General features: G+C 40.5%; 1 protein-coding gene across 1 annotated transcript in view; it reads left to right on the top strand.

The window, feature by feature from the left end:
* Window positions 1–16,924, top strand: part of crb2a (crumbs cell polarity complex component 2a) — an 85,958-nt gene extending 69,034 nt beyond the window's left edge. The window contains exons 11-13 of the mRNA XM_072371543.1: window positions 1,260–1,376; window positions 15,550–15,676; window positions 16,313–16,924. Of these exons, the coding sequence (XP_072227644.1) occupies window positions 1,260–1,376; window positions 15,550–15,676; window positions 16,313–16,534 (466 nt within the window). The 3' untranslated portion in view covers window positions 16,535–16,924. The remainder of the gene's footprint in view (window positions 1–1,259; window positions 1,377–15,549; window positions 15,677–16,312) is intronic.
* The last annotated feature ends 5,278 nt before the right edge of the window (window positions 16,925–22,202 follow it).

The following is a 22,202-nucleotide window of genomic DNA, read 5'->3' as shown; positions in this document are numbered from 1 at the left end:
ATAAAAACCGATATGCATAACAGAGTATAAAATCACAATCAACTTCTGTACAGAACTCTTTTTCTCTTAAAGAAATGCAACACGAAACACTGACCACAAAAAATTAATAATTTTACCATGAGACAGAAATAGGTCAAATTAAAGTGGATCAATGTGGATTACAGTATAACATAAAACCATGTTGCACAAATTATCATAATTTATCAGTATTATCATCGTGGCATACATTTCAAAGCAAACTAAATGCTTTGTTCACACAGAAAAAACAGGAGAAAACCTACGAATGTACATAACTCTTGGCAGACAATTTCCATTCACCATGGACATAGCGTCAAGAAATGGCGCATAAAAGTTACGGTTACCATGAAAACAAATAGGCTTTTGACCAAAACTCGGAGTACAAACTCAATCAAACGACTTAAGATAATTACATCAGTCTCCAATTGTTTTTTTCTTTACCATTACATCAAATATCAGCATCTAAAACAACAGAAATTAACATTTTAATTAGCGAGTTAGCATGTAGCTCACAAACAGAAACTCATTGGAGTCCTCTGGAACAGAAAACAAAACACGGCAAGTCCTCCGGTCCCAGCCGTCCTGGAGCTTCCGTAATACATGAACACACTAATTGTGGCATCGATCTCAGAGTTCTGCCATAGCGTCTCCCTCCCAGTATGCAATACCCACATTGACTGGACAGGAAACGCCCCTTGTGGCTACTTAAAGGAACTGCAGTTACAAACCAGCCCTTTCAGTGTGTTTACATAGGCTCACACAAACCAACAATATAACATATGTTTCGTAACCCTACAGTAATTTTCATGAGGTTACACACTCATGTCCTGCATGGTCCTTGTTAACATGGTAAGAAGCCCACAAATTTGTGAGGAAATATCATCGGTCATTCTTGGCAACACAAGTAGCTGTTATTATTTTATTGTACCTGTTTTTTTATTGGATGCTTCTTATTCATATTATGTATGTTGTGTTTGTCTATGAAAGATCATAGTACTACGTTTCCGTCCCTGGTATTACTACTCTGATTGCATAAAGTGATTGCAGTGCAAGATGGTAATTTCTGTTGTATCTTGACTTCATTTTTTGTATAGTTGTTGTATTGCAGTCTTAATGCATTGTCCCTCTTTACATACAGATCATGGTTTCTCGATATACATTTTTTTTTCCTGATTAAGGACACAGGGAACTGGCTAAGCTACACAATATGTTGCATTTCATGTTTGATATGTTTCTATCAGGTGGGAGTATCCTCCAATACAGTGCAGTAAAGATGTCCAGTGTTTAAATGATGGAGTCTGCAATGATGGGCTGTGGGGAGCTAATTGTACATGCATCCCAGGTTTCACAGGCAGCAGGTAAGACAACTTTTTACGCGTTTTATCCTACTTAAACCAAGTAATTATTTGTAACAATCATATCACTGTATCATTATAAATTACCTTTGACATGTAGATTGTTTTGGTTTTATCTACTCATAATTTGACAAATCCCTCTGTGAGATTTTTCCCACTGCTCCACTTGTCGAAGCAGATGGCCAGCATTCTTGAGCCTTGATCGACTGATGTTTTCCTGTTAGAATGTCTTTCTTCTCCACTATTGCCTGTCACCTCTTGCACACTTATTGAATTGAGCTTTCCGTAGACTTTGGAAAGACTGTATCTGGATGACAATTAATTTAAACGAATTGGTCTTTTCTTGAACTTAGGCATGCACAGATGTTTACTAATGATAAAGATGATAGACGATAGCTAATAGCCTCTACCAATTATTGTTACCATTTTTGTTTTCTTTTTCTTCATGAATGAATGAATGAATAGCCTTTATTTTCACTATACTGTGGAGGTACAACAAAATTGAAGGTGCTCCGGCAGAGCCATTCTGCACCACAATGATTCAAAACAAAGCAAAAGACAACATTAAAGACATTATAAACATAAAAACATTTGGATTAAAATTTAAAAAGAGAAAATAGAGAAAAAGGAAGTAAGAATAGGGTTAAAAGATTTAAAGTTGCTGCAGATATTGCAAAAGGTACAGACATGGCAGGGGTAGCCAGTGCTGTTAAGGCGCTGAGAGGCAGGAGGCGGTAGATTTGTTATACTGTTCTTCAGGGCTGTTTGGTTATGGGAGCATGTGAGCGAGCAAAAGCATGTGTGTGCATGGATGTTTGCAGTTTGTTTGGCCCAGGGGAAGAAACTGTCTGTTAGCCTGCTGGTGCGGGACTTTGTGAACCTGTAGTGTCTCCCAGAGGGCAAAAGTTCAAACAGGGGATAGGCTGGGTGTGAGGGGTCTCCTGTGATGGCCTTAGTTTTCCTGAGGCAGCAGGATGTGGAGAGCTGTTCCAGGTTGGGCAGAGGGCAGCCGATTATCTTTTGGGCTTTACGACCCTCTGCACCGCCTTCCTGTCCTCAGCTGTGGAGCCTGCGAACCACACACCCAGGCAGTATGTTAGTACGCTTTCCACAGAGGAATGATAGAAGGCCAGCAGCAGCTTTGTGTTCAGGTTGTTCTTCCTGAGGATGTGCAGGAAGTGAAGCCGCTGCTGAGCCTTCTTCACTATGGCCCTGATGTTAAACGTCCAGGAGTGGTCAGCAGGGAGTGGGTGCACATCTGTAGCTGAAGCAGTTTGTTAAAAAGAATGTCCGGGTTTATTGTGTTATACGCTCAGCTGTAATCCACAAAGAGGTTCACAGTTGTTAGATTTAAGAAAGAGAGAGGAACTGGAGCCGAGGAGAGGCGATGACTGCAGGTGGTGGTCTCAACTTCACATTCGCCTCCTTGGCCCCATTTATACGGGCTGTTGACAGTTCCATATACGCAACATCAAGAAAAGTTAGAACCCATCGTCTGATGGTCAAAGTGTGAGGGGGCTTGCAGCGTACTGCAATAATTTTCTTAGCAGCTGTTAGACCTGCCAACAACACCCGTTTCTGATATTCAGGGATTCGAAGTGCTGAAAGATTTAATATTTAATAATAACACTGGTATGGTCACAGGCACTGTCTCGGAGATGAGCGTCGTCATCTCAGCAGCCACACCCTGCCAAAATCGCACATCAGGAGGGCACTCCCACATCATGTGGAGGAAAATGCCAGTCGTTTTCAATGTACACAGGGTGCATGAGGGATCATCGATAACTTTCATAAAATGCAGCTTACGAGGGGTCAGGTAGGTCCTGTGTATAAAATTATGATGGATTTGCTGGTGGTCAGGTTTTCGTGAGGCGAGTTTGATATTGGCCCATACCTTGTCCTAATCAAAATCCTGGTCCAATCCAGGGACATCACCCCTCCATAACCTGTCTACCGGGAGCGTTCTGTAGGTGGCCTCAAGCAGGTGTGAGTATATAGTGGATACCATTCCTCTTGCAGCTCTCTTAGTAAGAATCAGCTCGTGAAGTGGATGTATGGGCAGTGGGTGTTGCCACGGCACCCTATGTGCTTTAAGGGCTGCTTTCAGCTGTAGATAGAAAAAAAGGACGTGCCTGGCAGATTAAAGCTATTCTTGATGTCTTGGAAGTAGCGTAAACCATCTAAATAAAAATGATCACCCAAGAACTGTATCCCTCTCTTTTCCCACTGCGGGTAGGTGACTGGTGTCCCCCGATCAGTAAACCTTTGTTATTGAATATTGGAGACTGTATGTGCCATCTGCAAGAAATATTACAAATTCTTTCCACTGAGCGCCAAACCTGAATCAGATAGGTCACTATTGGGCAGAGGCGTAATTGGCTCTGCCTCAAAGAAATGTTGGTGAATAAAACATCTGCCAAAGACCACGGGTGTACCATTCTGTCTTCCATTGTACGCCAAGCAACTGCCATCTGAGGGTCAAACCATACAACAAGGGGTCTAAGAGTGAAGGACCAGTGATAAAGTTTAAAACTGGGTACCGCTAATCCCCCATCAAATCTCCTGCGCTGGACAGTGGCAGATCTAAGACGGGGTCTCTTCCCAATCCATATGAATTTTGAGACAGCTGCATGAAGCTTACTCCAGTATCCAACAGGGGCACAGAGCGGGACCATGGAGCTGACAGAATTTATTCTGGGCACTACATTCATTTTGATAATGTAAATACGTGCCTGGAGAGTGTTGGGTAGGCTGCCCATCTTTCTAAATCACCCTAGACTTTGTTCAGTGTCTCAGTATAATTGTGCTTCACAATATGATGTAAAGAGGAGAATACGTCAATGCCCAGATATTTAAAGTGTGTAACTGAGGGAATATTGGCAGGCAAAGCAGAGGTCCTGGCTGCTTCATTCAAAGGCATCAAAGCTGATTTTGATCAACTGATTCTGAAACTTGACAGCACGCCAAACTCATCCAACAATATTAGGAGGTTGGGGGCAGACTGCAATGGGTCTCCAAGAAAAGGTGATGACTAATATGTCGTCAGCATAGAGCGTCAGGTGATGGTGTGTGTTGTGAACAGTTATGGGCTTAATATCATCATCTGGGCCAAAGGTTGAAGCGACAGAACGAACAGCGTCGGGCTAAAGGGGCAGCCCTGGTGAGATGATCTAGATAGAGAAAACAGAGTGGAACAATTGTTACCTGTAAGAACCATTGCAGAGGGGTTTGAATATAACAACTGTATCATTTTTATAAAACCTTCCCCGAAGCCCATAACACCCAAAACCGACCACAAAAAAGACCACTCAAGGCGGTTGAATGCCTTCATGGTGTCCAGGGATAAAATACCTGCCGGAGCAGGTGGCTGCATCAATTATATGTAGTAATCAGCGGACATTGTCCGAAGCCAAATGGGACTTCATAAAGGCGGCCTGGTCACAGTGAACAAGTGATGACATATGAGGTTGTAGGCGGCGGGAGATTGTCTGGGCGTATATTTCAACATCGGCGTTCAACAAACTCAGGGTCCAATAGTTACCACATCCTGTTGGGTTTTTACCTTTCTTTAATAGTAATGTTATTACAGCTATATTGACGTCCCTAGAGAAAGCCCCTTTCTGTATTGAAAAGTTGATCATACTGATAAGCAACGGGCCAAGGAGATCCCAAAATGTTGCATAAAATTCTGGTGGTATGCCGTCGAGTCTGGGTGAGTCATGGCCTTGATCCATGAAAATAATACCCTTGTCTGGTCCTGTGAATTAGAAACTCTGGGTGCCGTATGAGGATGATGTTAATATCTCTTTTGACCACTTCACGCTGTGAGACTATATGTTCTGAGAAATTGGTAGACAGTGCAGATTCTAGTTTTGCTGGTCTGCATTCCAGTTCATGCAACGTACAAATCCGGGCCTTTCGCTGGTTAGAGGCAAACAATGTGGCATTACGTCTGATAAAACCTTTGATTGAGTCCCAAAGTATCCTAGGATCATCGACCGAGTCAATGTTGAACTCCAAGAATTCCTTAAGCTTTTCCATAACTTGTGTCCTAAATTTTAATAGGGTTGTGTTGAGGCCCCATTTTGGAGCACGAAGGAAAGTGCTGGTGAGTATCGCAGAGCAGAGCACACCTTTATGATAAGAGAGGGCTATGGGAAGCAGAGAAACATTATGAATATTTTGAAATAGTTAAGGGGATGCAAATATTTAGTCGATTCTTGAGCAAGATTTGTGTTGAGCAGAGAAAAAGGAATAGTCACTGATTGATGGATTTGTCAAACGCCACAAATCTGTGAGCCCCAGCCCAAGCCTGCAAAGCGGCTGATGCCAGTTTCTGATTCCCCGTCTCAGATTTACCAGTTCTATCACTAGCCGCCTACAAACCGCGTTGAAGTCTCCCCCACAATGAATAAATAATCACCTAGTTCCAGCATAGTACTTGATGAATTATCATAAAAACTATGTCAAAACAATTTGGTGCATACACCGACATGAAGGCTATTTTCCTGTGACTAATTTCTGTTTTAACAATTGTCAGCCTGCCCTCTGGATCAGACCACGTGTCTTGGATTTTCATACCAAAGCTATGTCTGGTTACAACAGCCACACCCTTGGTCTTCGTTCCAGAGTGGGAGGAGTTGGTAATGTTTATCCGCAAGGCGTCTAATATCTATTTAAACCGCCTCAAACTCAAAAAATTAAGTTCAGGCATAGTTATGGTGTTGGCCTCTGCATTTGACAACGACAAAGAGATGAAGACAGCATCTGTGACCAACTGCAAACATGAACCCAAACAGACATTAACGACTCAATCCAGTCAAGGCTCTCTCTTTCTGCACACAAATAAAGTAAACACATAAGCCACAATGTGAGCTGCTCCACATTAAAACAAATAGAATTAAAGGAAAAAAACAAACAAAAAAAAAAATTTTAAGCCCACCCCCCAATCCGAGTAACCCCCAAAGAGCACAAGAACATGCCCTATCTATGAACCCACCCCTATTACTTGGCTCCGTGACCGGACATAGAAGAGTAGTTGCAAGCTCGGGCTGATCATGAAAAGAACACAACACAAAAATCCCAATTAAGATTGTATCACAACAAAATATTAAATCAGCCTCTGGGAAAATACCTAGAACTGAAGCTGATCATTCACTTTAAGTTGAACAAAAAAGGCAGTTAAGTGTAATGTTACCTTGTTTCAGCATTCTCTCTAACAGCCACAACTCGAACAGGTGCTTAAGGTCGGGAGCAATAATTGCATGTCGAAGAAAAGGGAAAGATTTTTCACTGTAAGCCTTATGTGAGCCGTGGCATTATCACGTCAAAAAGGAAAAGTGGTTGAATGCCAGATGTGAGGATGTGCAGATAGTCCATGACGACTTCAGGGATGAAGGAGAGAATGGCAACTTAATCAGTCCACATACTAACATGTTCCAGGAAGCTAATGCGTGATGAGACTTGTATAAGTCCATAAACTGCGGTTTGCATCAGGGCGACGATCCGGGGCTGTTTATGGGGCCTCCGCTGCCGCCTGTGAAGTGTTGGCCCGGATGTGCAGGCTGACAGCCTCCGTATCCAAAGCCAGCTGGGACCTCTCCTGCGTCATCGTCAATCGGGAGTTGAGGAAATCCTCCGCATCTCTGGGGTTATTGAAGACATGATAACCCGCCCCGTTTTTGACTTTCAAGGTTGCCGGATAAAGGAGAAAGAATTCAATTCTCGCACGATGTCGCGATACTCGGTTTAGATATTGCACACTGTTCAACCCCTCAACTCCCTCTTTCAAGCCGATGAGCCATTTTAAGTTCAAGTGTATGTAGCACCGTCTCATCATTAGCCAATGCCTTTGAGTTTTCTTTGACAGTTCTATAGCACCGAAATATCTGCTTTCACCACGCCAATACTCGACGAGACTAGATCAGACTGTATCATCTTCAGTTTGTCCGCTGTGCCTTTACCCATTTCGTGAAGTTGAGCAAACCGAGGTTCAAGGTATTCACATTGCCTCTCCATTAATGTGTCTGCAATAGCATCCAGTTCAGTAGCACGAGTTCCTTTGTTCAGCTTCGCGGAGGCTCCACCTGCACTGTTCTGTATCCCTTTCCCCAGGCTGACAGGATGGTCCTAGATGACCAAGACTTCAGTATATTGTAGTACCAATACGTACCTGGATATACAGTTTTAACTTTTGCATACACAGCTTTACAAATATTGTTTATTAGAGATGATGTGAAGATGATGGAGGAATCTCTGCTGACACCATCTTCCTTGCATAAAACGGTTTATGAAACAGAAGACCAGCATGAAATCAAGCGCAATGGATTGCCTGTGAGAGGATTCGTAGCAATGTGAATCTGTCTACCTGTTTATATAGGATGTCTATTTTCCCTTGATACCTAGGACTAAACATATGGCCCTCCTAATTCGACCATTAGATAAAAATAACCTCATCTTTCCAGAAAGAAAGAGGGGTCCATCCCCTATTGGCCCCAGACCTTTTTTACCTACAGCCCCAATCCAAACATGCTGCAGGAAGACAGGCACCACATGGAACTTAAGATACATACACATCCATGACTATAAAAAGGTCAGTTGGATGGAGGAGAGGCCTATAGGTCAATGGTCCCCCTCCACAAAAATGTATTTCTAAATTTTAACTCCACATTGACTTAACATTGCAGTTTGGAGTAGCTTTTGTCCCTCCCCCAATGGCACGTCACAATCTTATAATCAAATGTGTACTGTGAGTTCAATGGGATACCCACTTCCTCTTCTCCAAATATTTTGCAACCCAGAAATAACAACTTATTCTATGTATATTTTACCAGGCTGGAATAAAATGTTACTGTATAATGGCTTACAAGTTAGATTCTGGCTGCTTACCTTTTCTTCAGGGTGGGAATAATTGCTGTTTTGTTTGAGCACAAAGCTCTATCTTATCCAAAAACCTTTGTTCTTGTCTATTCATGTCAATTCAATTCAGTTTATTTATGTAGCGTCAAATTACAACAATTGTCATCTCAAGGCACTTAAATAATATAGTTCAATTCAAGCCAATTGGAATTCAATTATTGTAATCATAATCCAATGAAATCCAATTAATTAATTTTAAAATAATCCAATTAATTAATGTAGAGCCAATTCAAAAACAATATCCTAGCTAAGGAAACCAACAAATTGCACCGAAACTTGTCTTCAGTCCAATCTCCCGTCCTGAGCGTGCCTGTGGCGACTGTGGAAAGGAACGACTCCCTTTTAACAGGAAGAAACCTCTGGCAGAACCAGACTCAGGAAGGGTGGCCATCGACCAGCTGGGGTTTGAGCAGACAGAAAAGAGGGGGAAAAAACACCATTCAAAGGATACCTGTTGGAACAGGGAAACACAAGTTAATAACCACAATAATGTCACATGTACATAATATCATTTGAGAAATTAAACAGGGGGAAAAAGAGAGCAAAGTGAGGAAAGGTGTGACAGATGAGGTCCGCAAGCAGTCTAAGCCGATAGCAGCTTAACTATGGGATGTTTCAGGATTACCTGAGCCATCCCTAACTATAAGCTTTATCAAAAAGGAAAGTTTTAAGCCTAATCTTAAAAGTGGAAAGGGTGTCTGATTCCTGGACATTTACTGGCAGCTTCCACAAGAGAGGGGCCTGATAACTGAAGGCTCTACCTCCCATTCTACTTTTAGAAACTCTGGGAAGAACAAGTAAACCTGCAGTTTGGGAACGAAGTGCTCTGTTAGGAAAATACAATGAGATCTTTAAGATATGATGGCACTCAGTCATTAAACACTTTCTATTCTGTATTTATCAGGAAGCCAATGAAAAGAAGCTAAAACTGGAGAAACGTGATGGTAAATGGACTTGTACTTGTATAGCGCTTTTCTAGTCTAACTGACCACTCAAAGCGCTTCACTACATGCCGCATTCACCCCACTCACACACACTCATATAGCACGTCTTAAGATACTTAACTATGTGCTTTTTCTAATCATTCATACACATTCATACCCCAGTGATACACTGGGAGGCAACGTGGGGTTCAGTGTCTTGCCCAAGGACTCTTCGACATGTAGCCTGGGGAAGCCAGAGTCCAACCACCTTTACCAGATTGATGGGCAACTGCTCTTCCTCCTGAGCTACAGCCGCCATCTCTCCTGTTAGTTCTCCTGCAGCATTTTGGATCAGCTGGAGGCTTTTCAGAGAATATGTGAGACAGTTCAATAATAAAGAACTACAGAAGTCCAATCTTGAAGTAACAAATACATGAACTAGTTTCTCTGCATCACCCTGAGACAGGATGTTCCTGATTTTGGCAATATTACGAAGGTGAAAGACGGCAGTCGGTAGTTTTTTTTCAGTTTATGTTTTGATTTATTTATCCATGTTTACTTATTTAGTCTTGAAATTAACTGCACGGATCTCCAAACGGTGGATGCGTGAAACACAATTTTGTTTTTATGTGACCTATGAGAATGACAAATCTTTATTTTATTTGTTTATATATTAGCTGTCCGTGAATACATCCTCCTGTAAATATAATTATTCTGGTTTTCTCCATTCGTCTCGGTGTTCTGATTCAATGCAGAAGATGTCAGTAGGCAGTGATCTTTCAGGGTGCGCTGTTGTTCATCCAAAACAAACTTATTTCTCCATTGCTTATATAGCATGTTTCCGCAGCGAAACCAGAACAAAAGCAAATTCAAACAAAAAAGTAGTCTATGGTGATTAATGTGACGTTTGCGGAATCTACAATGATAGTAGTGTCCTTAGTACGTTTGGAGTAGCTTTAGTCCCTCCCCCAATGACACTTGATGGTCACAATCTTAGCGTTTGTATCAAAAATAAACATTACAGGTTAATAACTAACAAACTAAAGCTTGCATACATTCCCTGAAGGAAGATTGTCAAAGTAAAAAGTATATTTTTCGCTTTCAACAATCTATTATAATGTTGAAACTATTTTAAAATGTTTATTTTCCTCTGTGAATAAAAGGCACATCAGCTCTGACTTCAGGCTTTGAGCAGGGGCACTGGTCGCTCGAGTTCATGGATATTCGTAGGATTATGCATGAAAATCCATTATCATTTGAAAGTTGTGTTTAGTAACTGTTGACTTGAAAGAAAAGTGTTATATTATTCAGTACACCAGTGATACTGGTATGTTTACAGTTTTTGCTGAGAAGCAAGATAAAGAGAGAATTTTGGGAGAAAAACTTTTCTTTTTACACACAGAACACGTACTGAAAGTGAACCGAAACCATGGTCCAAAAACCGAGGTACATGCCGTACCCGTTGGGTTACCTGTTTTTTTCATACGAACTGTGGGTGAGAGCAGCCTGTTCAGTTTTAAGCTGCAGCTTTTGAACTCAATTGCTCTCCCCCCCCACGTTGTTTGCAGTCGTGTACCGTCTTCCGAAATATAATAAGGAGTTCATACAGGATTTAGAAAATTTCCTCTCTGGTGTTATGGTTGACTATGAACATGTTTTAATTTAAGGTGATCTGAACATCCATGTGTGTTGTGAGACCAGAACTCTGGTAAAGGACTTTCTATCTCTGATTTACTATTTTTAACCTGACCCAGTGGGTTTCTGGCCCAACACATAAATAAGGTCACACGTTAGACCTGGTGCTGTCTCTTGGGGTGCCTGTCTGTGTAGATGAGATATGTAGCAGCGCTTGCATATCTGATCACCTGCCTGTGTTGTTCTTTGTTACTATCCCCTGCTCTGTTGTTGAAACTCGTCCTGCTCCTCGTCGTTACTGTGTTATAAGCTCAGACACCACGCTGATGTTTTCCATGGCTTTCGATGAGTTTGCAAATTCATCTATGGATGAGCTTGGTTCTCTGTGCCCTGAAGAGTTAGTCGCTCTCTTAGATTCAAAATGTACTAGCATTCTGGACTCTATCGCCTCTATTAGGACCAAATCCTCCAAGGCCCCTTCTGAACTGTGGATAAATGACACAATCCGAGCTCTAAGCCGCTCCTGTAGGTGTGCTGAAAGGAGGTGGAAGAAGGACAAGCTACATGTATCTTTTGGAATAATGTGAGACGGTCTATTGGAGTAACAGAAAGCTGTAAAAGTTGCCAAAGTTGACTACCTAGCAAACCTTGTCTCAAACAACATCAACAGGCCAAAGGTTTTGTTCAATGTTCTGGACTCTCTTTTAAACCCATGCACCACTGATCCCATTGCACCATCACTTGCTCTTTGTAACGATTTTCTGGACTTCTTTGTCTATAAAATTTCTGCTCTGCAGTCAGTACCACCTCTTGTTGCTTCTGACCCCTTTGGCCCCCCGATGTGCCCTGCTGTCTTTGACCAGTTTAACCTCAGATTGTTGTTGTCTCAGCTGTTGGATTTAGTGCAGAAACTACGCCCCACAATTTCCCCTTCAGATAGCATTCCCCCGCGTCTTTTTAAAAAGGTTTTTAATTCAATGGGCTCATTCATTTTATTATTGTTTCATGCTTGTTTTAGCTCAGCCTGTTTTCCAGCTCCTTTTAGGTATGGCATAGTGCAGCCACGAATCAAAAAGCCTAGCCTTAACCCATCTATCCTCGCTAACTTTCGGCCTATCTCTAAACTTCCCTTTCTGTCAAAGGTGTTAGAGAAAGTAATGGCCACCTTGGCGCAAACATCGAAGCAACAACAACAACACAGAGAAAAAGAAGAAGAAGCAGCAACAACAACAACAATGGATGACTTCGCTTTTGTACAGATGGTGCTTCAGGCTTTACGGTGCTTCATTGGGATCAGAAAACGGCAGATCCAATGTGTTTGTGTTGATCGACAGGTTTTGAGTTGACAGCGATTATGTTCTAGGGGACAGGTAATAACCTAATAGCGTTTTGACTCTTACTTACACTGAATGTCAGATGGTTATGATAGCCTTTGTTTTGAGCTAACATTAGCCCGCGTTGTGTCCTTGCTGGAATCACCACAAATTCACAAGCATATTAGGCTACTGGTGATTTTTAAGTCGCCCCTCATATCTAGCAAAGAGCTGGTGCTACCCTGGAACTGTTTTTTTCTGGCCCAGAGCCAGTTCTTTGTCAGTAGAAACAGAAAACCCGGTTCCAAACTAAGCACTGAACCAGCCCTGGAACCGATTTGGTGGAAAAGGGGCAGTGACCTGGAGTAGGTGATTCATGCCTTTACTTTTCCGAGACTGGATTATTGCAACTCGTTGTACGTAGGTTTAAACCAGCGCTCTCTGCAACGCCTACAGCTTGTGCAAAATGCTGCTCCTTGGCCTTTAAAAGGTACAAAGAAACGGGAATATATAACCCCAGTTCCGAGTATTTAGCTGAACTCATACATGTTCATAGACCAATCAGAGCTCTGAGGTCTTCTAATGAACTATACCTGGATGTGACTAAATGCAAGCTCAAAAGGCCATCAAGCTTTTGCAGTGGTTGCCGTTAAACTGTGGAATAGTTTACCGCTGCATATACGGTCATCAGAAACTCTGAATATTTTTAAATCCTCTCTTAAAACTCACATTTTCTGCCAGGCTTTTGGACCTGGACGAGATGAAAGTTGTCTTTGTGTGTTGATTGTATATATCTTTTGCTGAAATTGTCTGTGAAATTTATCTTTGGAATTTATTGTTATTCATTTCTGTAAAGCACTTTGGTCAACCTAAGTTGTTATAAGGTGCTATATAAAAAAACGTGACCTTAACCTTGACCTCTAGGCCCAGTGATCTATTACTCTGCTGTCTGAGCACCAGTCCTCAAGGACATAAACAGAGTTCCCCTCCTATGCTCTTACTGGAGGCTTTGGTGAGGTCGTAGCAGTGAAGCGTGTGCCCTGCTAGCTCCACTGTAGCATCAGGTATATGTGGTTGTTTCCTTCGCTGAACTAGCAGACCTACCCCGCATCCGCGTTTCTGCTTCCTCTCCCTGTGCCTGCTGGGCCCGGCAACAATCCACAGGGTGCCTGGCAGTCTCGCTATATCTGGTGGGATGTAATGTGTCTGTGAAAAGGCACCTGTAATTTCCGTTTTAGCCTGAAATGCAATGCCTATTATATAGTGCACTATATAGTAGTTAGGGAGTGATTTCGGACACAGCCACAGAAAACACAAAATGGTGCAAAGTAGCGGGGAATCTTGTGAAAAATTATTTGCTCGCTATGGAATTAGATGGCCACCTATTGATATTTGTTGAATCTGTTGCTGCAGGCTAATCCTCTCAGTTTCAGGGCAAAGTCAATGCAACATCAGGTAAACAACAGCTGCTGGCATCAGTTTAGGTCAGGGGTGACAAACTCAAAAACAGAGTATACCAAAATTAAAAACTTGCACAAAGTCGTGGGCCAGCCTTGATATTTATTGAAAAAAATCCATCTACAATTGGGGAAGTTTTTCCTTCTCTTCAGATGTAACGATGAACCTTTTCATATGGAAACAAACTTAAGTTTTGCTTAAACATTGAATCTGGAACAAGCAAAGCTTAATAATATAAACACATGAAATCAAATGTAAAAAAAAAAGACACATTTGATCTAAATAGATTTTTTTTTAAATGTTATGCCTATCTTTGTAGCCTTCTGAGTTAAATTTCAATGGTAACCTCTTTTCACAGGCTCATAATAATAACAATATTTTTTCTGTGAACAGATATTCTGCTTCCCACTTGTCTAGAAAGCTCCTTTTTCCACCTTTCGTTTGGCCATTTTTGGGAGGGGTGGCCCAATGCAACTGGTAGCATGAGGTCTTTTTTTTCCTCTTCTTGTGGGGCCATAGACATGATGGAGAGACTCCTTGAAAGGATACACTTTCAAAGAGTCAGAAAAAAGGAAGTTGCTGTGATGTAAATAATTTGATTTTGTGACAAGACTTTGATGACTTTCATGAGCCAATCACTAAGTTCCCTGTTATTTAAATGTCTTTCTTGCTCTGTAATTCTCCCTCCAGATAGACTCACATGCATGTTGGGATGAAGCCATGATTATTATATTTAACACATTGTCTGAAAGAAATTTTCCTAGTCGAATCTAGGCTGTGGATGCTTGCTCACTGTTTTTGCAGACCTACTCACTGTCTTAATCATATCCTTGATCTTGTGCTTACTTACAGCATTGAGAATGCTGAAAAGTTAACAGTATTCCCTCATAACCCTGTCTTATCTGACCATTTTTTGATAACCTTTGAGTTCACATTACTTGACTCTTCAGCGTCCGAGAAGAATTTCAAATATAGAAGGTTAGACACCTTCTATATTTGAAATTCTTCTCGGACGCTGAAGAGAATGATGTGTTTTCTTTACTGCCTAGTGCACGTATTACAGAGAACAGCTACCTAAATTTTACTCCTGCAAAACTTGACTCTCTTGTTAACAGCACTACAATTTCAATGCTTACAATATTGGACAATGTTGCTGCTCTGAAAAGGAAGGTAATCAGTCGGAAGAGGTTGGCTCCTTGGTATAATTCACAGCTGTGTGTTTTAAAGAACACTGCAAGAAAGCTGGAGAGAAATGGCGTTCTTCTAATTTAGAAGAATCTCAATTAGTCTGGAAAGATAGTTTAATAACGTATAGCATAGCAATGTAAATTCATGCCATGCTGTCTAATAGTGTTACCAAATGGAAGCATAAAGTGAAAAGAATTGGTCCAAGCACAGAACCCTGCGGAACTTCATGACTTACTCTGGTGTGCGAGTAGGATTCTTCGTTTACAAGAACAAACTGTGTTGTGTGGACTACACAGAGTAATAGAGAGACAGATTACTGCAGAATATTTGTATTTGATATCTTTTTGTACTTGTCATCATTTCTTGTTTTAGACATACTGTACGTATGCCTGAAAAAAACTGTATACCTGCTAAAGATGATATATATATATATTTTTTTTTCATTTTCAGTTTATTTATCTTTGCAATAAAGATCAACTGCTACATGAATGCTGTTAGCAAGGTTTTGTATATATGTGTACTTAACACAGCCTGTGGCATCATTGTTAGTGATTTCAAAAGGCAAGTAATAGATTCTTGTCTGGTTCTGAATATACACTGTGGTCACCAGAGCAAAGAGGATAAACATGCTACCGTTAGCATTGGAAAAGAGTTTAATTGACTTGTTTAAAAAGCCTGTTTGAACATGCTACTTTTGGCATTGAAACATTATATTTGACTTGATTTAATTCTCCCTTGCAGGTGTGAAATGGAAATTGATGAATGCGAGTCTAACCCCTGTCGGAATGGTGGTTCCTGTTTGGATCGATTCAGTATGTTTGTGTGTGAATGCCCGCCTGGCTACAGTGGTCCAATCTGTGACACTAATGTATGTTTCTTACATTTGTCTTTTTAAAAATATTTTGAAGGGTATTAACACTATGTCAAAAACCCCATTTCCAGAAAATGTGGGAAGTTTTCAAAGACAAAACAACATCTTAAATCTTTTAGAGTTAAATTTATTTGAAACTTTGTTGAAAAGTTTGTTTCTAAGTGTACTGGAGTTGAATTAATGTTGCTTTTACTTGTCTCTTTACATGAAGGTTTGAATGAGTTAAAATTATACAGATTTAAGTTGTTGTGGAAATTCAGAAAACATTCCAACTTTTCAACAAATAGGGTTTGTAAACAAATAGTTATGACATTTTTCAAGGCAACATATACAACTTCCAGGACTATATTTTTTTGTATAAAACTCTGGAATAGAAATAAAAAATATTTAAAAAAAAAAAACTTTCTTTGAAAATAACAATCTTACATCTTTTTGATGATATTAATTTGACAGTAGTTCTATGAATGTAATCTACAAACTGCACTTTCAAGTGATTTAGATATTCAGGATGTGCTTTTATTTAGCTGAAGTGTTACAGTTTCAAGCAAAGTGAAACTGTAAATAGTAAAACAAGATACATTTGTGAATACCCATCATTAAGACACACTAATGACGCTGTCTGTTCATTTGCAGAAACAAGCCCAGAAACAGGGAACCCCCTGGCTGATTATAGCCATTCTGCTGCTCTGCATCAGCGTGCTGATAGTAATCATCGGCTTGACCTTTATGGTGCAGACGGCAAGGAAGAAGCGCCAATCAGAAGGTGCATACAGTCCTAGTGCTCAGGAGCTGGCTGGAGCTCGTCTGGAGATGGACACCGTGCTCAAAGTCCCACCAGAGGAAAGACTCATCTGACACTAGCACTGATAGATTAAAGAAGCTGGATATGATTCGAGCAGTGTGGGAAGGTGCACAGTATTCCTTGTGTATAAGAAGAATATGTTGTTAAATACAGCCACCTTGTGGTAATGATCAGATATTTTGTATATGGCAGAGCCTTATGCCAGCTTCACTTCACTGCATGAGTTTTGTGTGTGCAAAATGCTTGTCGAGCATTTCAGGTGCAACTCGTCCTCATCACTCCAAAACAATCAGAATATTCTTAGTCATTTAATGTCCACAGCTTCATGCTAGAGTATGCTGGCCTTGACTGTGCTACATGCTGTTTGAACCATTTTGAATCAACTAATTTGTTGATAATCTTATAAACCAATATTTCATTTTCAATGGAACATACTGTATATAACATACAAAATATTAGAAAATTAAGCATTTTACTATTTCATGAAAAAAAAGCTCATCTTAAATTTTAAGGCAGCAAGACATCTCAAAAATGGAGGGACAGGGCCATATTTACCACTGTGTAACATCTCTTCTGTAGTCTGTAGGTGTCTTGGAAGTTGCTGGCCTTTTAAAAGAAATGGTGTCCCATTCTTGTGTGATATAGAACTCCAGCTCCTTAACAGTACTTGGTTTCCTTTAACTTATTTTGCATTATATTAAAATAAGATAAAAGTTTTCAAATGGCCCACAGAACCGTTTTTTCATGTTGCCTCATTTCTTTTTAAATGAGCTTATGCCCTGAGAAGACAGCAGCATAAATCCTGATCTTTTGTTCAGTTATGTTAGTTTACTGCTTCCCTGTCACACCTGGTTTCCTTTGCTGATTGTCTCACCTGCTGTGCATTTGTAATTATTTCCCACAGTATAACTTCTCCTAGTTTTCAGTTGATCCTTTTTACATAATTTTTTGTTATTCCTTTTCATGTTGCTTCTACTCATGTTACCTGTATTTTATCCATGGATTCTCAGTTTGTTTTCTTAGTATTTTCAGTATTTCTACTGTGACTCCACATTGGATTAAGTAGGTAAAGAATATAAATGAATGGGTGGATGGATGGATTGTTGCTTCTGTCCCAGCCCATTTTGTGAAGTGTTTGTGCCATCAAATTCTCAAAGAGCTAATATTTTTCATGAAATAGTAAAATTCTTACTTTTTACAGTTGATGTGGTTCCTGTGATCTGCATTTTGTTTTTATTGATATATTACATATGTAGTGTAATCACTATTTAATTAAAGAAACCTTGATAACAGAGGCTCCAAATATATAATTAATCTTAATGAATCTCACAGGGTTATTCGCAGTTCTTCTTTGAATTGACCAAAGTTGCATAAAGAAACATTTTATTACTTACCTAGATATCAACTATTTATTGAAAACTTGAAACAAAACATGAACCTTGACATACAAACAGGTAAAGTGTGTGTTATAGGAAACATCTCATGGCTTTGTGTAATGGCAAGAGAATAGAGAAATATACCAGAAAACACATACCTATATATATCTAGATGTGTGTGTATATGTAAATGTATATATACACATTTGTAGAAGTTAATGGCTAGCAACTTTTGATCGAACTGATCATTCAAACACTGCATCTCTTGACACCAACCACACGCACATCACCGACAAGGCCCGACAAAGATTGGATCTCACTTTAAGCTGAAGTGACTCCGAGACCCATCCTCTTCTTTGCAACAGCAGTTTACCACCAGTCTCTGAAGAGTGATGTCCCAAGTAGGGTGTTTAGATATCTGTTTGTTGATTCTGTGGGCCTCCAGTGAATCTGGAAAGTCGTTGAACTCTTTTTCCTCTCTGGTTGGGCATGTGATGAGACGACATCTGGTTGATGCTGTGGAGAAAAGACCAGAGTAGTCGTACTTGTCTGGACAGCCTCTTAGGGGAATTTATTATCAGGCATACAGTACATGTCACATGGTAGCATACAAGTAATTCCCAAAGATAGTAGATTAGGGTATTGGCTTATACCTTCTGATAACATTCTGTGCGTGCGTGGTCAAAACCCAATCTCTATGTGATGCCATCGTGTCTTAGATTTCCACAAACATCTTCTGTTGCTGACTTTACCAGAGAACACCGTGACCCTAAACAATATGTGGCGTGAGCATTGGTAAGGCACTGCTCCCTCCCACAATGTCAGAAGATGTCACATCAAAAATAAAAAAAACGAAAATTGTAGGTGAGTTCACCTGTGTGTTTGAGTTATACAAGTCAATTAAGCCAACTCTGATGAAGTGAACTTTACTTAAATTGACAAAGTTTAATTAAAGCTAGGACTCCCCTCAATGCATGGCTTGGACTCCAGAACCAGTCTCCTTGAGAGGGGTTGGACTCTCTTCCACTCTGGAGATGACTCATGAGTGGTGAGAGGCACAGAACGGGTGTGGGCATATTCATTGCCCTCCGGCTGTGTGCCTGTACATTGGGGTTTGTACGCAGGGTGTCTGGGCTCGGTTATCCAGGAGGGACTTGGAGTAGAGCTACTGCTCCTCCGCATTGAGAGGAGTCAGATGAGGTGGCTCAGGCATCTGGTAAGGATGCCTCCTGGGAGCCTCCCTGGGGAGGTGTTCCGGGCCCGTCCCACTGGGAGGAGACTCTGGGAAAGACCCAGGACATGTTGGAGAGAGTATGTCTCTCGGCTGGCCTGGGAACGCCTCGGGGACCCCCTGGAAGAGCTGGAAGAAGTGGACAGGGACGTCTGGGTTTCTCTACTCAAGCTGCTGCCCCCGCGACCCGACCCCCGGATAAGCGGCAGATAATGGATGAATAGTAAAGCTAACAAAAAATTATTTTAACAAATTGTGCCTGTTGTTTACAGGAAAAAGTACTTTGTGTGAAGCAAGCTTACTCCGTCTTCTTGCTAACATCAATTGCAGCAGTGTAGGTTAAATGTGTAACAAAACACAAAGAACATGGAACAAAAGATGGGATAAAGATAAAGATTAGATAAATCTTTATTTCTCTTTCTTTTCTGTCTTCCACTACCAACTGACCTCTGGTGGTTCCTGAGTTTGATTTGCGGGGCCATGAGGCATTTCAGCCAATAATATGCCTAAAAACATTATGTTTTTTTTTCTGGGCTTAGAAAATAGAGGTTTTACTTCTAATGTTAAGAATTTTGATGAAACAAAGAAAACTACATTTTTCCATTATTTTGTCTTATCACACTTTTGTTCCGAAGGTTCTGAAAAAATAATATTCACAAGATGTAGAACAACACTAGCAACAATGGTTACAGTACAAAACAAACTATAGACACAGAACTTAATAACTTATGTTCATAGATAAACTGTAAATCAAGGTATAAAATTAAGACATGAAATAAAGGTATCAAATAAAAAGGTGTCAAATAAACAACATACTCTGAACTGAAATAATATGGATCACTGGTGGGAATCTTGAAAATCCAGATGGGTGTCTGTCATGTTACACACATATGAATGAAGAACTAACAAATGTCTTCCTGTGTTAACACAATGGAGCACACACAACAACAGATTTCTTTTAAGCTTAACTACTCTGTACCACTGACCACTGGATGGCAATGTGTCTCCATGGAGAAATTGATTTTTTTTTTTATTTATACTTTGTACAATCATGTATTTGGTATTTAAAATAAAGCTTTTGATCTTGATTAGAACCTTAAAGAACCTGTACAAAGATAATAAGCATGTTTAACCTAGTTTCAATAGTTCAGATGAAGATCAACCTGAGCAAATGGTCCTTTATCAGAGATAAAGAACGGGTGGTATGGTAGTCTGTTTCTTGTCTTGTTAGATGAGAACGTGGAGATAGGTGTCAAGGAATTCCTTAATTTATATGTCTAGGAAGGGAAAGAAACATTTGGCCTGTCTTCCCCGATTCTACCTTCACATGAAAGGGTTCTTTTGTTTATTCACTGATAGCTTTACTAGCTGGTACCAGGGTGTTAATATCTTCCAGACAAGTTATGGGAAATAGGAGAAAGGTCTGGTGTGGAGAGCACCTTCAAAATAATCTCTAAAGAACTTTTTTTTTAAATAGAAATGTTAACAGGCCTCATAACAATTAAGCATCACTGAGTATGCTACACATAGTTCTAAATGTTTCTGGAATAGGGATTGGAATATTTTTGCTTTTCATCACTTTCAACATATAGAAACATAACAAAAATTAATCATATGCACCTTTGCGCCCAAAAACATGCATGTCAGGTTAATTGGTGTCTTTAAATTGACTCTAGGAGTGTGAGCGTGGATGGTTGTGTGTCTCCGTGTGGCCCTGTGATGGACTGGTGACCTGTCCAGGGTGTACCCTGCCTCTCACCCAATGACAGCTGGGATAGGCTCCAGCCCCCCGTGACCCTGATTTGGATTAAAGGGGTATAGAAAACGAATGGATGGATGGATGCACCTTTGCACTGACAACATTATCAGCTGGTAATGTGATGCTGAAGTTAGCTAACATTATGTTCAGCTCTAAGACATTTGATAGCTCATATCACAAAGACCAAATAGCTAAATATAATAACCAAGACTGCTAACTGGCAAAAATCATATAATTTTCCATTTGAGAAGTGGCACTCACTTGTGCTTAATTTATTTTCAGGGAGATAGAGGAAGGCATGTTGAGTGGGCTCGGTGGCTTTGTAGCACCAACATGCATGATCGCTGTAGCAGTGTTTTTCTTCTTAATTGGTTGGAACAATTTCAGACCATATAATTAGTTTTCTTAGAGAACAGAAGATTTGTTAATCAGCTGCAATCTGGAGAGTGTTTCAAGGCCTTTCAAAGAAAGAGCTAGAAACTGAACCCAGCTGTTACGGCCTCACAAAATAGAAATAATTCATAGGCTCAATAAGACCATAACATACTAGGACGCCACACAATATTTGCAAAAAGGGACAATATTTATTAAAAGTTGCCACTGAAAAGGAAAAGAAAAGTTAATGGTTAACCCATAAAGTTATGAACCAAAAAGAGATGGAGACCCCAGCCAAAAGGAACAAAAGGGGGAAACACAGGGCCAGCCACGCAATGGGCCGTCGCACCCGGCGTTTTCCCCACTTACTGAAAAAAAACCCAAATATAACCTGAAACAAAAACGACAAAACAGGACTACCGGCAGTCTCCAACTCAAACTAACATAACAAACTAAAATAGGAAAAACAAACACTCTGTCCTCTAAGACAGATGAATAATAAGAAGAAAGAAAATAAGGGTTAACAATTAAATCAAAAGAAAGCAAACCATCCATGTGGCTGCTGCCCCCAGAGTGAGAGAGCGCGGCCTTCCTCCTCTCCCTCTTTATCCTCGACCTGATTACCAATTGGCCACTGGCCTGTGGAGGACGACAAAGAGGAAGGAGAGGGCAGGGAGACAGCAGCACACCAAGACACCCCAGGTGTGCCATTACCTGGCCACACATAACACCAGCCAAATACAGTGGTTATTTATGGGGAAGAAAAAATCCAAACCTACAAGGCCCAGTGTGAAGGTGATTGCCACCTAAACCTAATAACTGGATGGGTCACCCTTAGCAGCAACAACTGCAACGTTTTCACACAGGCCATGTGGGTTTGGATTTCTTTTCCCCTTAATAATATACACCTTCATTTAGAAAGTGAATTTTTTGTTTACTTGTGCTATCTTTGTCTAATATTTAAATGTGTTGGATGATCT

This window comes from Leuresthes tenuis, unplaced genomic scaffold, assembly GCF_036924035.1.
Source record: "Leuresthes tenuis unplaced genomic scaffold, fLeuTen1.0.hap1 SCAF_19, whole genome shotgun sequence".
In the NCBI taxonomy this organism is placed as follows: Eukaryota; Metazoa; Chordata; class Actinopteri; order Atheriniformes; family Atherinopsidae; genus Leuresthes; species Leuresthes tenuis.
Note: the sequence above shows the minus strand (reverse complement) of the source record. Positions and strands in the feature narration are given on the sequence as shown.